This window comes from Gallus gallus, chromosome 26, assembly GCF_016699485.2.
Source record: "Gallus gallus isolate bGalGal1 chromosome 26, bGalGal1.mat.broiler.GRCg7b, whole genome shotgun sequence".
In the NCBI taxonomy this organism is placed as follows: Eukaryota; Metazoa; Chordata; class Aves; order Galliformes; family Phasianidae; genus Gallus; species Gallus gallus.
Genome location: NC_052557.1, coordinates 2,788,871 through 2,802,034, shown reverse-complemented (window position 1 = coordinate 2,802,034; position 13,164 = coordinate 2,788,871). Strand labels below are relative to the sequence as shown.

The window sequence follows — 13,164 nt, the reverse complement described above, 5'->3', positions numbered from 1 at the left end:
ATCTCTCCGAGGCAGAGCTTTTGGCCAAAACCAAACAGCAGTGAATTACATATATTTTTTTTTCCTTTTGGTATTTCTACCACTTTATTTTTATTTTATTTTATTTGCTGTTCCAGTAATAAATGTTTTTATTGAGTATCAGAAATACAGATGCTCCAGGGCTGCGCAGGAAAACAAACGTGCTGGGCCAAGGCAGTGCTTGGAAGGGGGATATAAAATCAGCTCTGCCTCGGGCTCTGCTCACTGATTGCTTGAGCCAGGATTGTTGGGGTGCAGAAAGTGTGTGGCACAGAGCATGGGGAGCTGCAGGGCAGCAGGGAGGGCGAGTGATGTACAGCACAGCAGTGCTTCGATCTGCAGGAAGGGGATGGAGGCTGTCGCTGGCTTCTGGAGGACTGGAGAGGTGATTTCTAGATTTATATGCATACATACTTCATTTCCTACTTGTTTAGGCTGGTAAATAAAAAAACCAGCCCGCTATATATCTGCCTCAATTGACAAAATGTACTCTTCACGGGATGCAAAAGCCGGGTTGGATTTAAAAGGGTATTTTCACCTCCTGTAATATTTTTGAACCACTTTACAGAATTATATAGAGATCTGTACACCTGCTGCTTATTTCTTCATTTTTATAATAGGTGGATAGGTTAAATAGGTGTAGTGCTTTGCTGAAGTCTCTGGAGCTTTTGAACCACGTTGTATTGCGTTTGTGTGGTGTCCTTTTGGTTCGTGCTCATTAAACTCCATGGGAGAATCCCGCCCTGTGTGGCTCTACTGAAGAAAAATGAAACCCTGAATTTAATATGGAATGATTTACAGTGGCTCGTGCAGGGTTAACTAGGAGGCAGCAGAGCATGAGTACCTGTCAGGCACCGGGAGCCTGGAAGGGCTGAGAGATTAGAAAACTGCTTTAAATGACAAATTAGAAGCAGAGGGGGAAGGAGCGTGCAGAAATGAGGATGTGGCCGTGGAGCTGCTGGGGCTGCATCTTGCTGGGAGGTGGCACGGGGGTGGCAGCCCAGCTCCATCTTTCCTCTCCTGAAGGCATATTGTGCAGCACGTTTACAGCTGGGGGAAGGAAGAATCAGAATATTTCTGAAGCTAGGCTTAATGGCAGTGTGGCAGCGGCAGAAGAAGGTGGGGAAGGAACTCGTGTTCCATATGACAGTGTTCAGTACATCGGTGTTTTTGGCTGAGCCGTTGCACCCTGGGTGCAGGCAGTGGGAATGCTCAGGGCATGAGGACCTCTGCTGTCCCCACCCCACCCCAGGCTTGCATCCCAGTGCTCGGTGGAGCTGAGCTGAAGTGGCAGCTAATGACACCCCTGGATAATAATACGGCCACTGATTGCTCCTTCCATTGACTTAATAAGTGGGATGAAGTGAGGCAGGAGCAGCAGAGGGAAATAAGAAAGGTGTTGGCAGTGTTTTGCTCAGAAATATCTCCCTTTTGTGCTGTGGAACACGAGTGGCTGCTATTTCCACTCTTGTTAGCAATAATAACAACACCCATTTGCCTGAAAGTTCATCGTAATGCACAGCGGGGCTGTGGTGCAGGAGCTGTGCTGCAGGCAGTGCTGGGTGCAGAGATTCCCATGAGGCCCACAGGTCCTTAATTAACAGAGCTGTGTTAAGAAACACCCAGTGGATGTTGGATTTATAGGGAGGATAAAATTAAACATGGCTACTAAAGTCTGCCATAACCAAACCTTGTTAGCACTAATGTTCATTTATGGTTGGACTTCCCAGCATTTAATTCCTCTCTCTGGTGCAGCAGAGGGACCGACGATTTAATACCCCTGAAAGATGGCTGCATGACATGCTGGGCTGTAAATCAAACTTCTAAAGTTCATAAAAATTGTTAAAATAAAAAATGGTTTAATAGGAATGTTTTATGGCCCATAACATTATCACGGCTGTTTTATTCCCTCTGCATTGTTGCTTTAATTGGATCACAACAATTCTTGAGATTCTCATTTTTATTGGATAAAACGCAATCTTAAATCAGAATGACCAAAGCCATCTTCAGTCTGTCCCTTGATTTATCACTGCTTTCCCCTGGTCTCTGCTCCTAAGGGTCTGCCACAGCATGGGGCTCAGCACCAGAAGCCCAGGGCTGCCAGCAAGACCTTTCTCCTTGACCCAAGGAACACTCTGTCATCAGCTCTGTGCCAACCTGAGCCCTGAGCATTTCTGTTGTCTGCACTGTCTGCCTCACCTCTTCTCTCTCCCCTCCCCAGGTGTCAGACCGCTCCGTTGTGGCTCTTGTCCCCAAGCAGACCTCCTCCTACAACATCCCTGCCTCCGCCAGCATCTCCCGAACGTCCATCAGCAGATATGGTGAGGAGCAGAGCTGCTTTAAACAAGGATGTGTCCTGGTGGGTGTTGGGGCTGCCTTGGCTGAGGGCAGCACCTGAAAGGATCAGGTGCAAAAAAAGCAGCAGCTTGCCCCAGAGAACTGCAGCACGCTGTCAAAAAGGAAACTGCATTTGTGTGCCAAACAGAAAGACGTGCTTGGCTGCTGGCTTTTTGCAAAGGCTTTTCCATCTGTGAGCAGAACAGCAGAAAGGAGCGGAGAGTTTTGGAACTAGATGATCTTTTAAGGTACCTTCCAACCTCAGCCGTTCTATGAGTCGATGAATCTGAGAGGGGAAAAAGGATGCACCAAGCAGTACATCATGAGCAGCCCTTGGGAATGTGGGTCTGGGGAAAGCCCTGGGAAAGGCTTTTGGCTCACAGGGTGCTGCACATAGGACCATGGAATCATTGGGGTTGGTAAAGACCTATGGGATCATCAAGTCCAGCCATCAACCGCAGCACCTGTCTGCAGAGCAGGCTGTGTTCTCCTTGTAAGCAGGGCTGCAGGGGAGGGGAAAAAATAACAATTCCTTCATCTATTCTTCCTCTAAGTGGAGGATCCCGACATCTCAGCTAATGGGTCAGAAATGGTAACAGCAGTGTGAACTGGATGCGCTCGGATTCGAGCTCCTGGGAATTGGTTATTTGCATAATAGCGTGGTTAAGGCACTTTGCAGATGGTCCCTAAAGACTCCACGGTCTGAATAAATGAGCCCGCTAGGTGCCAGGTGTGCATTTATAGCGCTAAATCCACAATAATGGTAATAATATACTTTCATAAAAGGCAGCGGTGGCGAAATCTCTAGCATGCTGATCTCTCATTATCTTGTATTGTGCAGAGCATTCTGCAGACAAGGGGGCTCCTGGCAAACCCATCTCCCTGTCCTGGTTATAGCTCCCCGAACAATTTATTCTCTCAAACTGGGCATCCTTGTTGCAGGAGAGCCCTTAGTCAGGCTTTGTGGTCCAGTACGTTTCTGCTGGGCAGCACAACACAACTGGAGCCCAGTTGTCTCTGCAGGGGATGGGAAAACCAAAGCCAGGTCCCACCACGGAGCCCTCAGGGCTCATCGATCCCTGCCGCATGAAAAAGCCTTCGTGAGCCACCAATATGAATTATCATTCCTCACGTTAAGATTAATACTTCTAATTGCGCCGACAGAATTTAAATGAGATACTTATTTACTTTCCCCATTATATATCAGTACAGAGCTATGCTTAAAAATAGAATTACTAGATGCTTCCCTAGCCGTCCCCCTGTCTGTCTCCTTAATTATATCAGTTGGAGTACTCATTTATCTAAGCCCTAATCAGGGATGAAAATCTAGCTAGTTTTGTAATGAGCTGCACACTTCCCCTGGCTGATTTATGATTGATCTCCTTCCTCTTGCTGGGAAGGGCGAGCAGCAAACCGAAGGCTCAACTTGGGAAAACACATGAGGTTCCCACAGAACAAAGGAATTCAGTGAGAGTACGAAAATGAGCAGTGCATAACTGATGTTGGCCTCACCGAGCCGTTAGCACCTTGTATTGGCTCACAGAGGATGGCGTCCAGGGCAGCACATTGCTTGGGAAGTTCCACGTCCCTCATCCCTTCTTGGTCTCCATGCCATTAGGGTAGATCCCATTGCCTCTTCTCCTGGCTTCTACAAGGCTCTGTGATCAGAATCCAGCTCCAGTTGCTCTAAGAAAGCCTCAGGAAGAAGAACCATTTCTTCTGCACCTACTGTGTACACAATATTGGTACTGGGAGCAGATGGTGTTGTGTGCATGAGCTGGGAGTCATGGGGCATCCCACATGGAGCTTTTGTGTTGCAGGTAAGGGATGAAAATGCAGTGGGAGAAGTCTCACATCGGAGTGCAGAAGGAGAAAGGCTTCAGGCTGGGGGACTCTGTAGTTGGTGAAGACCAACGTGTGCCTTGGTTTATAAGTACACGGCGTATTTTTGCAAATGCTTCCATTTTACATGGTATTGCATTCCACTGCCCTGCAAAAACATCAGAGCAGATGATTCTGGCATTAGCGAGAGCAGTGCCATCCCTGAGCAGAGGCAGGCAGATGGAAGGAGGCGTTACACTGAGTGTGCCCTCTCCTCCCACACTCAGATTCCACCTTCCGCTACACTGGAAGCCCCGACAGCCTGCGCTCCCGAGCCCCCATGATCACCCCAGACCTGGAGAGCGGCGTCAAAGTCTGGCACCTGGTGAAAAACCACGACCATGGCGACCAGAAGGAGGGGGACCGGGGCAGCAAGATGGTGTCTGAGATCTACCTGACGAGGCTGCTGGCTACAAAGGTAAATGGTGTGCTAAGTTTGCCTGGGAGATGCCCAAGAAGGGCTGACCATGTGGTCAGTGGGGATCCTCAGCCCCCTGTTGTGCCCTGGGAGCTCATTTCCATAGAATCATTGAGTTGCTTGGGCTGGAAGGGACCTCAGAGATCACCCAGTTCCAACCTTCAAATTTACCCCCAAGTTTATGAATAAGTTTTCCTCTTATCAGCAGTGCAAGCCCAGTTTCTAAACTGAGCTGTTTAAATAACAATAAAGCAGCTTAACTGAGCTCACTTTCCTTTCAGTGGTATAAAAAAACCCTACATATATTTTACTGTAGGATGCAGAAAAGCCCCCAAAATTGGAGTTCTTATGCAAGAGCAGTTTCTAACGTCGAGCCCGAATTAGCAACCACCAAGCAGGCGTATCCCAAAATATCCCCCCCCCAAAAAAAAAACTCCCATACCCAAAAAAAACCAAAAGCTGCTCACTGCTCCCATCAGGGCACGCTGCAGAAGTTTGTGGATGACCTCTTTGAGACGCTGTTCAGCACGGTGCACCGCGGCAGCGCGCTCCCATTGGCCATCAAGTACATGTTTGACTTCTTGGACGAGCAGGCGGATAAGCACGGCATCCACGACACGGATGTGCGGCACACGTGGAAGAGCAATTGGTAAGACTTGGCTGTTGTGGTGGGGGAAAAGAGATGGGAGAGCTGTGGGAAGGGATGGAGCAACACGGTGCTGTAGCCCCAGTGCATAAATGCAGCACGGAGCCATGCAGACTCCTCCACCAGCACTGCTGCCCCACACAGATGGGGCTCTGGGTGCCAATCCCGAGCCATGAGCTCAGCCTTCCCCAAGCAGTGAAGCTATTACAGCTCTGCTCTGCTGTTATTTTAGGATTAAAAGCTCTGTGGGCTGGAAATTTACCTCTGCAAGAGAGGGAAAAAAAACAAGCCCACAACAAATGGCTGTTCCCTGAAGACTTTGTGCATTCCCCCAAGTCCCGCATGGCTTTAAAAGCCTCTAATCACTGCGTCTGCAAAAGCTGCATTCCCTGCTAAGGCAGTGGGGAGCAAAAAACAATTTATTGAAAGCATCAGAAGGAGTTATTAGGATAAAAACGTTTGAATCGCAAGTAGAGATGAGTCTTCTTGAAGCAGTGACAAAGAAAGCACCATGGGGTGGGGGTTCCTCTGCTGGCACCGCTGGGGGCTCTGACCCACATGTGGGCTCTGACCCCACAGGGCACTGTCCTGATAGCTGCTGGGTTGTGGGAGAATGGGGCAGAGCAGCAATGCTAGAATTTTTCTGGAGAATGGAGAGGGGCGTAGGCTGCTGGAGGAGGTCAGAGCAGAAGGAGCTGTAGGATAGATGGTGCGATGGAGGGGAGGGCGCAGGCACTGCAGGGTGCAGCTGAGCTGCTGGCCTGCAGCGCAGCAAGAGTTAAGGCTGCATCCCACCGTGCATAGCTGAATGGAGAGAGCTGAGACTTGAAAGGTAATAGAAGGCAGCAGCTGCTTTTTTGATCCTGCTGTACAGCCAAAGAAAAAAGGAATAATAATTCCTCTTTGATTGGGAAGGCCTTGGGATTTGGGGACAAAGCTGATGATGGGCACAGAGGTGACCACACTGCCGCAGGCTCAGCCCCACTCCTCGGCCACCACAGAGGGAACACACAGCACAGGAAGGATCTGTTCAAGCTTTTCTTAGCATCCAGTTTTGTTTCTTGGTTTCCCTGCAGCCTCCCTCTCCGCTTCTGGGTGAACGTGATCAAAAACCCCCAGTTCGTCTTCGACATCCACAAAGGCAGCATCACGGATGCCTGCCTCTCGGTTGTGGCTCAGACCTTCATGGACTCATGCTCCACCTCCGAGCACCGCCTGGGCAAGGACTCCCCATCCAACAAGCTGCTGTATGCCAAGGACATCCCCAGTTACAAGAGCTGGGTGGAGAGGTAGGAGCTGGGCAGAGAGGTTGGAGTCATAGCATCCCAATGATAAGGTCCCAAGGAGAAGAGAGGGGGTATTTTATCCTCCCTGCTCTTCACTGAGCCTTTGGTCCCTGCAGGTATTATGCAGACATTGCCAAGCTGCCAGCCATCAGCGACCAGGACATGAACGCGTACCTGGCCGAGCAGTCACGCCTGCATTCAGCTGAGTTCAACATGCTGAGTGCACTCAATGAGATCTATTCCTACGTCAGCAAGTACAGCGAGGAGGTGAGTATCTGTGGGAAGGGGACATGGGCACATTCCCCTCATTGCAGCATGTCTGTAGCTTGTACGGCTGCTGCCCACACCTGTTCTCTTCGTGCACAGTGAGGCTCAGGTCCTGCTCTGTAGCATTTCTCCCAGGAGAACTGATAGCTGAAATATTACCCCCAATTCCTCAGCCTTGGCACAGTGCATCTTGCTCCTAAATGCAGTAAAAAATCATTGTGACCCAGTGAAACTCCCCCTGGATGTCTCTGTCCTTTGGGACCAGCATAGTACAAATCCCTGGTGCATTGGTGCTCACTCCTTTTTGCACAGAATTCCTGGCAGCGTGAGCTCCTTTAATGAATGCATCACTTGAAACCAAGTTCTCACCATCTGTTCCACCCCTTCATTTCAGTGCAAGAAGAACCTATTTTGCAATTATGTCCATTAAAAGGAAGGGTTTTGTCATTTAATTGCATGTATGCATTTGTGATACAATGCTGTAGATTTTTTCCAATTAGATTTTAAAATCTCATAACTTTCATGCTAAATGAGACGAGGAATGTGGAGCCCGAGGTACAGGGCTCTGCACTGAGCAGCCCAGCAAGCAGAGGAGCACGGCTGGGTGCTCCCTGCACTGCTTCACCATTTGTTACTGAAGAATTGTATTCCAATACAGAACTATTGGGAGTGAGACTGAGGGATTTATTGTCAATGGAGAACCTCAGAAACTACACATCCTGAGAAAGCGTTGGCCATACAGCCCCATCCCAATTTCTTTTCACTGTCAACTACTCCTGAGGAAACACAGGGCGTTTTTGTACTCTGGAAATTTTCCCATGCCATCCTAGGGACCTGATCTATCTGGTGTTTTTCACTGGCTCTTTCTGTGCCTTGAAGCACATCAATGCTCCATGTTACTCGCACCTTGCTACCCTGCAGTCCTGCCCACCCTTTGCTCTCTCACTGATTTCTTTTTCTTTTTTCTTTCTGTGTCAGCTCATTGGGGCTTTGGAGCAGGACGAACAGGCACGGAGGCAGCGTCTGGCATACAAAGTAGAGCAACTCATTGGTGCCATGTCCATTGAGAGCTGAAGGAAGGCTGCAGTGCACACGGACAGCGAGGGGCAAGAGCATGGCACGGATGCCTGGGGATTCAGAGGGAGAACAAGCAGAAAGGCACTGCACACCCCAACAACCACGCTCATCAAGGGGAGCAGGGATGGCCCAGGGGCTGGCTGCGCTCAAAATCACACGGGATCTGGTTTGAAAAGGCAGAAAGATCAAGAAGACAAAGCACCGCAATCAGCGTCAACTCAAGGTGGATCACTTCTTCTGGTATTCATGGAAAGATGGAACCTGCAACGTCTGGATGTCTCCATGACTGCTGCTTTGCATGAAAATCGTCTGATGTATACTAGGAAATAAAACGTTATTTAAAGGTCTTTTTGGAAAAAAAAGAAAAAAAGAAAAAAAAAAAAAGAAAAAGAAAAAGGGGAAAAAAGAAAAAAAAGGAAAAAAAAAAGAAAGAAACAGAACAAAACCCACAAAAGCCACAGAGATGACCTTGGCAGCCAAGTTCAGTCCTGATCCCATCCTCGCCAGGCCCCGAGGATGTGCTCAGGCGTCTGCAAATGGACTCTTACACCAACTGGAAAGTCTGGAAGGCAGCAGTCTTTTTGGGATCATATAAAAATATGAGCACAAGTTTGCACCACACCTATCCACACAAGCAAAATAGCAGTTTAGCCAGAAATAGTTCCGTGGCTGATTAACCCGTAGGCACTAGAAGGAAATTCTTGTGAATTGCAAAACCATCCAATCATCCAACTTGTCTTGAAATCCAGCTTTATCTATGTATTTATATAGTGTCTATATATATATATATATATATTTTAAATCTCATTTGCTGTTGAATGCAGAAGGATCCTGTTGAAGTGCGGTGCTCTTGCAGCCATGGCAGGAGCAGAGCGGAGCTGTCCGTGGTTCTTGCAGTAAAACCAACCCCAAACCCAATGTTTACAGTGAGCAATACTTGAAATGCCGAGCTGTCGCGAGATGCTGTTTATTATTCTCTGTTTGACTGCAGACCAGAGAAGCACGGGATCATAGGCAATGTCACCGGTGGGGCAGGCCCATGGCTTTCATTTCCACTAGGGAAGGGAAAGAAATCTGCTCTAGACAAGGGAAACTCATAGGCAGCACTGTCAGTGCCAGCTGCTGTCCGTGTGTCTGTCCAAGCGTCTTGTCATTACCTTCCGTTCTTCGCTGGCCCAATGGCACGTCTTCTTGTGGCCAGTGATGGGCAAATGTCTGTGAGTGTTATTTCTTTAAAAGACACCAAAGCTTATGTGTCCCTTTGTAGAGTGCCAGGAGGGGAAGGAGCGCTGTAAATATTTCTCTCTGTAATAAGTGCTGGTATTTGTGCAGGCTGCAACAGGGAGGACAGGGCTATTGGACCCAATGGGGAGAGAGGCATCGACCATGGGAGCTGACAGCAGCAGCAGAGTCCATCCTGAGGCTGTTTCTCCCCAGTTGCCAATGAGCAGCACACCAGATATTTGGGATATTTGAGCATGATGCTGTGGAGCTGCACCGTAAGTCACCAGGTGGAGTGGTCTGGACCTTGATCTGCTTCGCGCAGTAAAAGAGAAGCAATTTCTGTATGCACCAGGAGTGAGATGGTTCTTGTTGTGGGATGAGGTCCCAGGGCCAGCAGGAGGAGCTGACATGCATCCAAACATCTCAGGAAACTTGGTGTTGCAACGACCCTTTGCTGAAAGCCATGCTGAGCTCACTTGCTTCTGTGCATTTTTCTGGGTCCAGTTGGTAGTGTGGAGGAAGTCCTGGTGGTCAGCCTCGGAGGCTCTGAGGTGGGAGAGCTGTGCAGAGGGAGGTGTAGGAAGGATGCATGTTGTTGTGGTCATTGCTTTGAGTATTCATATTCAGACTGTTCACCAAATCCTTATGGTACTCTGCAACACTCAAAATGGTTTCCAGACACTTCCAAATATTAATCTAAGTATTTATTTCCATGGGACTGACAAAATATGACTAATACCCAAAGCAAAGACCTGGATGCTGCTGGCTGTGCTGCCATACAGCCTACATTTTGCTTTCTGCCCATCTCTCCATGAGGCTTTTGCACAGCCAGGTCTCTGTCTCCTGGCCAGGCTTCATGGAGCTGAGGAGGACAGGGAAACCAAGAGGAGCTCTTTGCAGAACAGTGGGGTACTGAGGTCTGAGTGGCTTCCAGGGAAGGCAGCAGGAATAGCTCTTCATCCATCATTATGGAGGCATCAGGAGGATGGCATAGAAGCAGCACGGTGCTGACTGGAAGGAGTGGTCTGTAAATAAACCACCAAGCATCTACTTGTGATGGTAGCCATGAATTATGGATCTTCACAGGCAATTACATGGGATGAAGCAACATATCCCCTCGGGGCAAAGAACTTGTAATCTATTGCCCTGTTTGCATCCAGCTCTTCAGTTGCACTTTGGTGAGGAAACTGAAAAGCTCCAAAGGGCATTTCCTCTGCCTTGCAGCAAATGGACTCAAGGTTTGGTCAGGAGGGGCAGTGACTTTGCCTTAGATGAAATTATTTCACCTCTCTCTTGTGGCCCCTTCCTTCTGCGAGGCCGTTGGTGTTGTGGTTCTCCAGTTCACTTCGTTTCAGGTATTTTGACATCAAAGTGGGAGACGTCACTTTCTGGAATATCTCTGCCTGGTGTCAATGCTTAAATAATTCCATTTAATCTTCTGCTCATGTACTATCAAAGCACCCACTCCAAGGGGGAGCAAGGTGCTAATCAAATGCTTCTCCACCTTGAAAGCCTTTATTTAAAGCCCATATACCAGAGTCTAACTTACAAGCAAGCTCGTCTTTGCAGGAGCCCTGCTGTGGAATACCCAGCACCGTGCAGAAGTGCAGTCCCCTCTGTGCCATAAGGGATGGAATTATGCTTAAAGGAAGGCAGGACACATCAGAACAGCTGGGCTGCTGGAGACTCCCTGGGGCCTTCAGCGGGGATGGGACACACGGTGCTGGGACACGTGGGGTTGGCAGGCGCAGCTGCCCGGTGCGGAGCCACCAGAGACCTCCATCACAGCAGTGCCTTCAACACTCTGTCTTAAAAATGGCCCGGTCCTGCGGAAATTATCCACCCTGCCTTGAAATGGACCTCACCAAAAACGTCATAACGTACCCAGCAATTTGGGTGGGCACATGGAAGCCAATAGCAAGAGGACATAATGCTCTCAGTTTGTGTTCTGTGTGATGCTGACCTCAGTGCAAGTCCTTGCTGTCAGTCCAAGGCTCAGAGCACTGAGTTGCCCACTGCCCCAATGTGATCCCAGGATGCTCCAGTGCCTCCAGCCCTCACCCAGCCCCACTCCTGCCTGCTGGTGTCTCTCCACTCCATTTCCAGTGCTCAGCTCAAAATGGACCGAGTGGAGCAAGGTAGGGCATCATGAGAACTCATGAGTGGCTGTACCCTGGAGAAAAGAAAAAAGTGTTCGTGGATGGCTAAGTAACTGAAATCAAAGATGTGTTAAAATGCCACAGAGCTTCTGCCATCTGATTTGGGAATGGCATTTGTGCCACAGACCGTCAAATGATGAGGCAGGGAGATGCTGCCCTGCCTGTGGATGCGTGCTGGGTGAGCTGGGAGAGCCACGGACGCGTCCTTGGTGAGAGCCCCGTGTCACCCCTGTGCTGTCCTGCTCTCACATAGGCAGGACTTCATTGTAATTGGACATTGGGTGGGAAAATAATGAGATTGAGGATGTTGGTGTACACTGTGTAGAAGATGCATTCCGGATCCACTGGGCTGAGCAGCCCTGAATGCACAATTTCAGTGTGGTTTGGGTTTAGAGAGAAAGAGGATGGAAATCCTCAAAGGGATTTTCTCCTCACAAAAGGTGCTGCTCAAAGCACATGGCACCGTGGGTTGGCACAGGGTGGCACAGTGTGGCAGGTGTTGTGGCCCTGCTGTGGGCACAGCAGTGTCTGTGTGCTTGTTCTTGTCCCCATGTCACCCCCTTCTCCTTCTTCCTTTCTAAAAGTGGAATATAATAATGACAAAATGTGTGTTCCTGCAGTAAGGATGTACTCAAATCTGCAGGGTCCATCCGTCGCATGGACAGTGCCCCAAACTCTGGGCCTCCAAAGGGGAGGGAACACACAGGTACTAAAACTTCTGGGATCCCCAGAAAAGAGGCCCCATAATGTCATAGAATGTAGAGGTATCGGTCGTGGAACAGATTTTTATTTTTTCTGCCCCGCTCCTTACAGTAAATGATGCCATTTCTAGGGGTCGTGTGTTGGCAGGAATAACGAATGGATTTGTATCTGTACCCATTCCACCTTATTGTTCTCTGGTTCCTCCCCTCCCGTTATACTTGACACACTGGAGTTCTGTATTATATTTTTTTTTTAAGATGATTGTCTGGGTTTTTTTTTTGTTGTTGTTTTTACAAGTGCTGTGGAAAAAAAATGTAAGAAAGTTTAAGTATTTAAAAATGTTCCAAGGAAAAAGGGGGTTTTGTTATTATTCTAATATATTATTGTGTACCTATTGTAAATATGAAACACTCCTATTTTGCAAGCCAAGGACTCACTTTGTACTGTTGTTATATATAAATAAAGTTTACTGGTTAAAAAAACAACAACAAAAAGCACGTCATGAGTGGGTCCTTATTCTGCCACGTGGTGTGTAGCAGCTCTGCCTTTGCAGTAGGAAATATGTTGCTGTGATGAGGTGAGAGTGCTCTGTGGGTGCTGAAGGGCGCATGGGGTCAGTGGGACTGAGCATTGCAGCTCTGTCCATGGTACCGCGGGAGGGGGGGCTGCAGCTTTCCTTGGCTCCTCCATCTGCTTTTCCAGATCCTTCACTGCAGGGTTGCAGAACCTTTGCTCGATGTCTTCAGGAAAGTGTGGTGAGAAGTGCTCGATGGTAATCCAGAAGGCAACAGAAGGGCTGAGGAGGCCCTCCTTGGGGCAGCTCTCCTTGCATGGGGCAGAGAATGTGGCATCTTGATTGGCAGTGCTAAGTGGTGGGAAGGAGCATGCAAATGGTGTTTGCCAATAAATCAGGTGAGTTCTTCATTTCTTTCCCCATTGAAATGATCGGTCCTCACGGTAAAATGCGTTTGCTTCCATTTCATAAATTCAAGCTAACGTTTGAGCAAATGCTGAGAGGCATCTGCTGAGTGGTAGGAATCAGCAAGTGACTTCTCCAGCAGCTGTCTGTCAACTTTAATGACCAATATGGTTGCAATTACAGCAATGAACTTTCTCTAACAGCCCCAGATTACTCCAGATGATGATAAG

The 13,164-nt window shown here is 48.6% G+C and overlaps 1 protein-coding gene across 7 annotated transcripts in view; it reads left to right on the top strand.

Moving 5' to 3' along the window:
• Positions 1-12,509, top strand: part of PLXNA2 (plexin A2) — a 345,475-nt gene extending 332,966 nt beyond the window's left edge. For 6 of the 7 annotated variants that reach the window (XM_046904271.1, XM_040652969.2, XM_025143922.3 and 3 more), the window contains 6 exons: positions 2,240-2,339; positions 4,464-4,654; positions 5,134-5,303; positions 6,377-6,589; positions 6,703-6,853; positions 7,832-12,509. In XM_046904271.1, coding sequence (XP_046760227.1) covers positions 2,240-2,339; positions 4,464-4,654; positions 5,134-5,303; positions 6,377-6,589; positions 6,703-6,853; positions 7,832-7,927 — 921 coding nt within the window. In that variant the 3' untranslated portion in view covers positions 7,928-12,509. Of the gene's footprint in view, positions 1-2,239; positions 2,340-4,463; positions 4,655-5,133; positions 5,304-6,376; positions 6,594-6,702; positions 6,854-7,831 lie in introns of those variants that run through there. The other variant, XM_040652971.2, reaches the window with a different exon arrangement.
• The last annotated feature ends 655 nt before the right edge of the window (positions 12,510-13,164 follow it).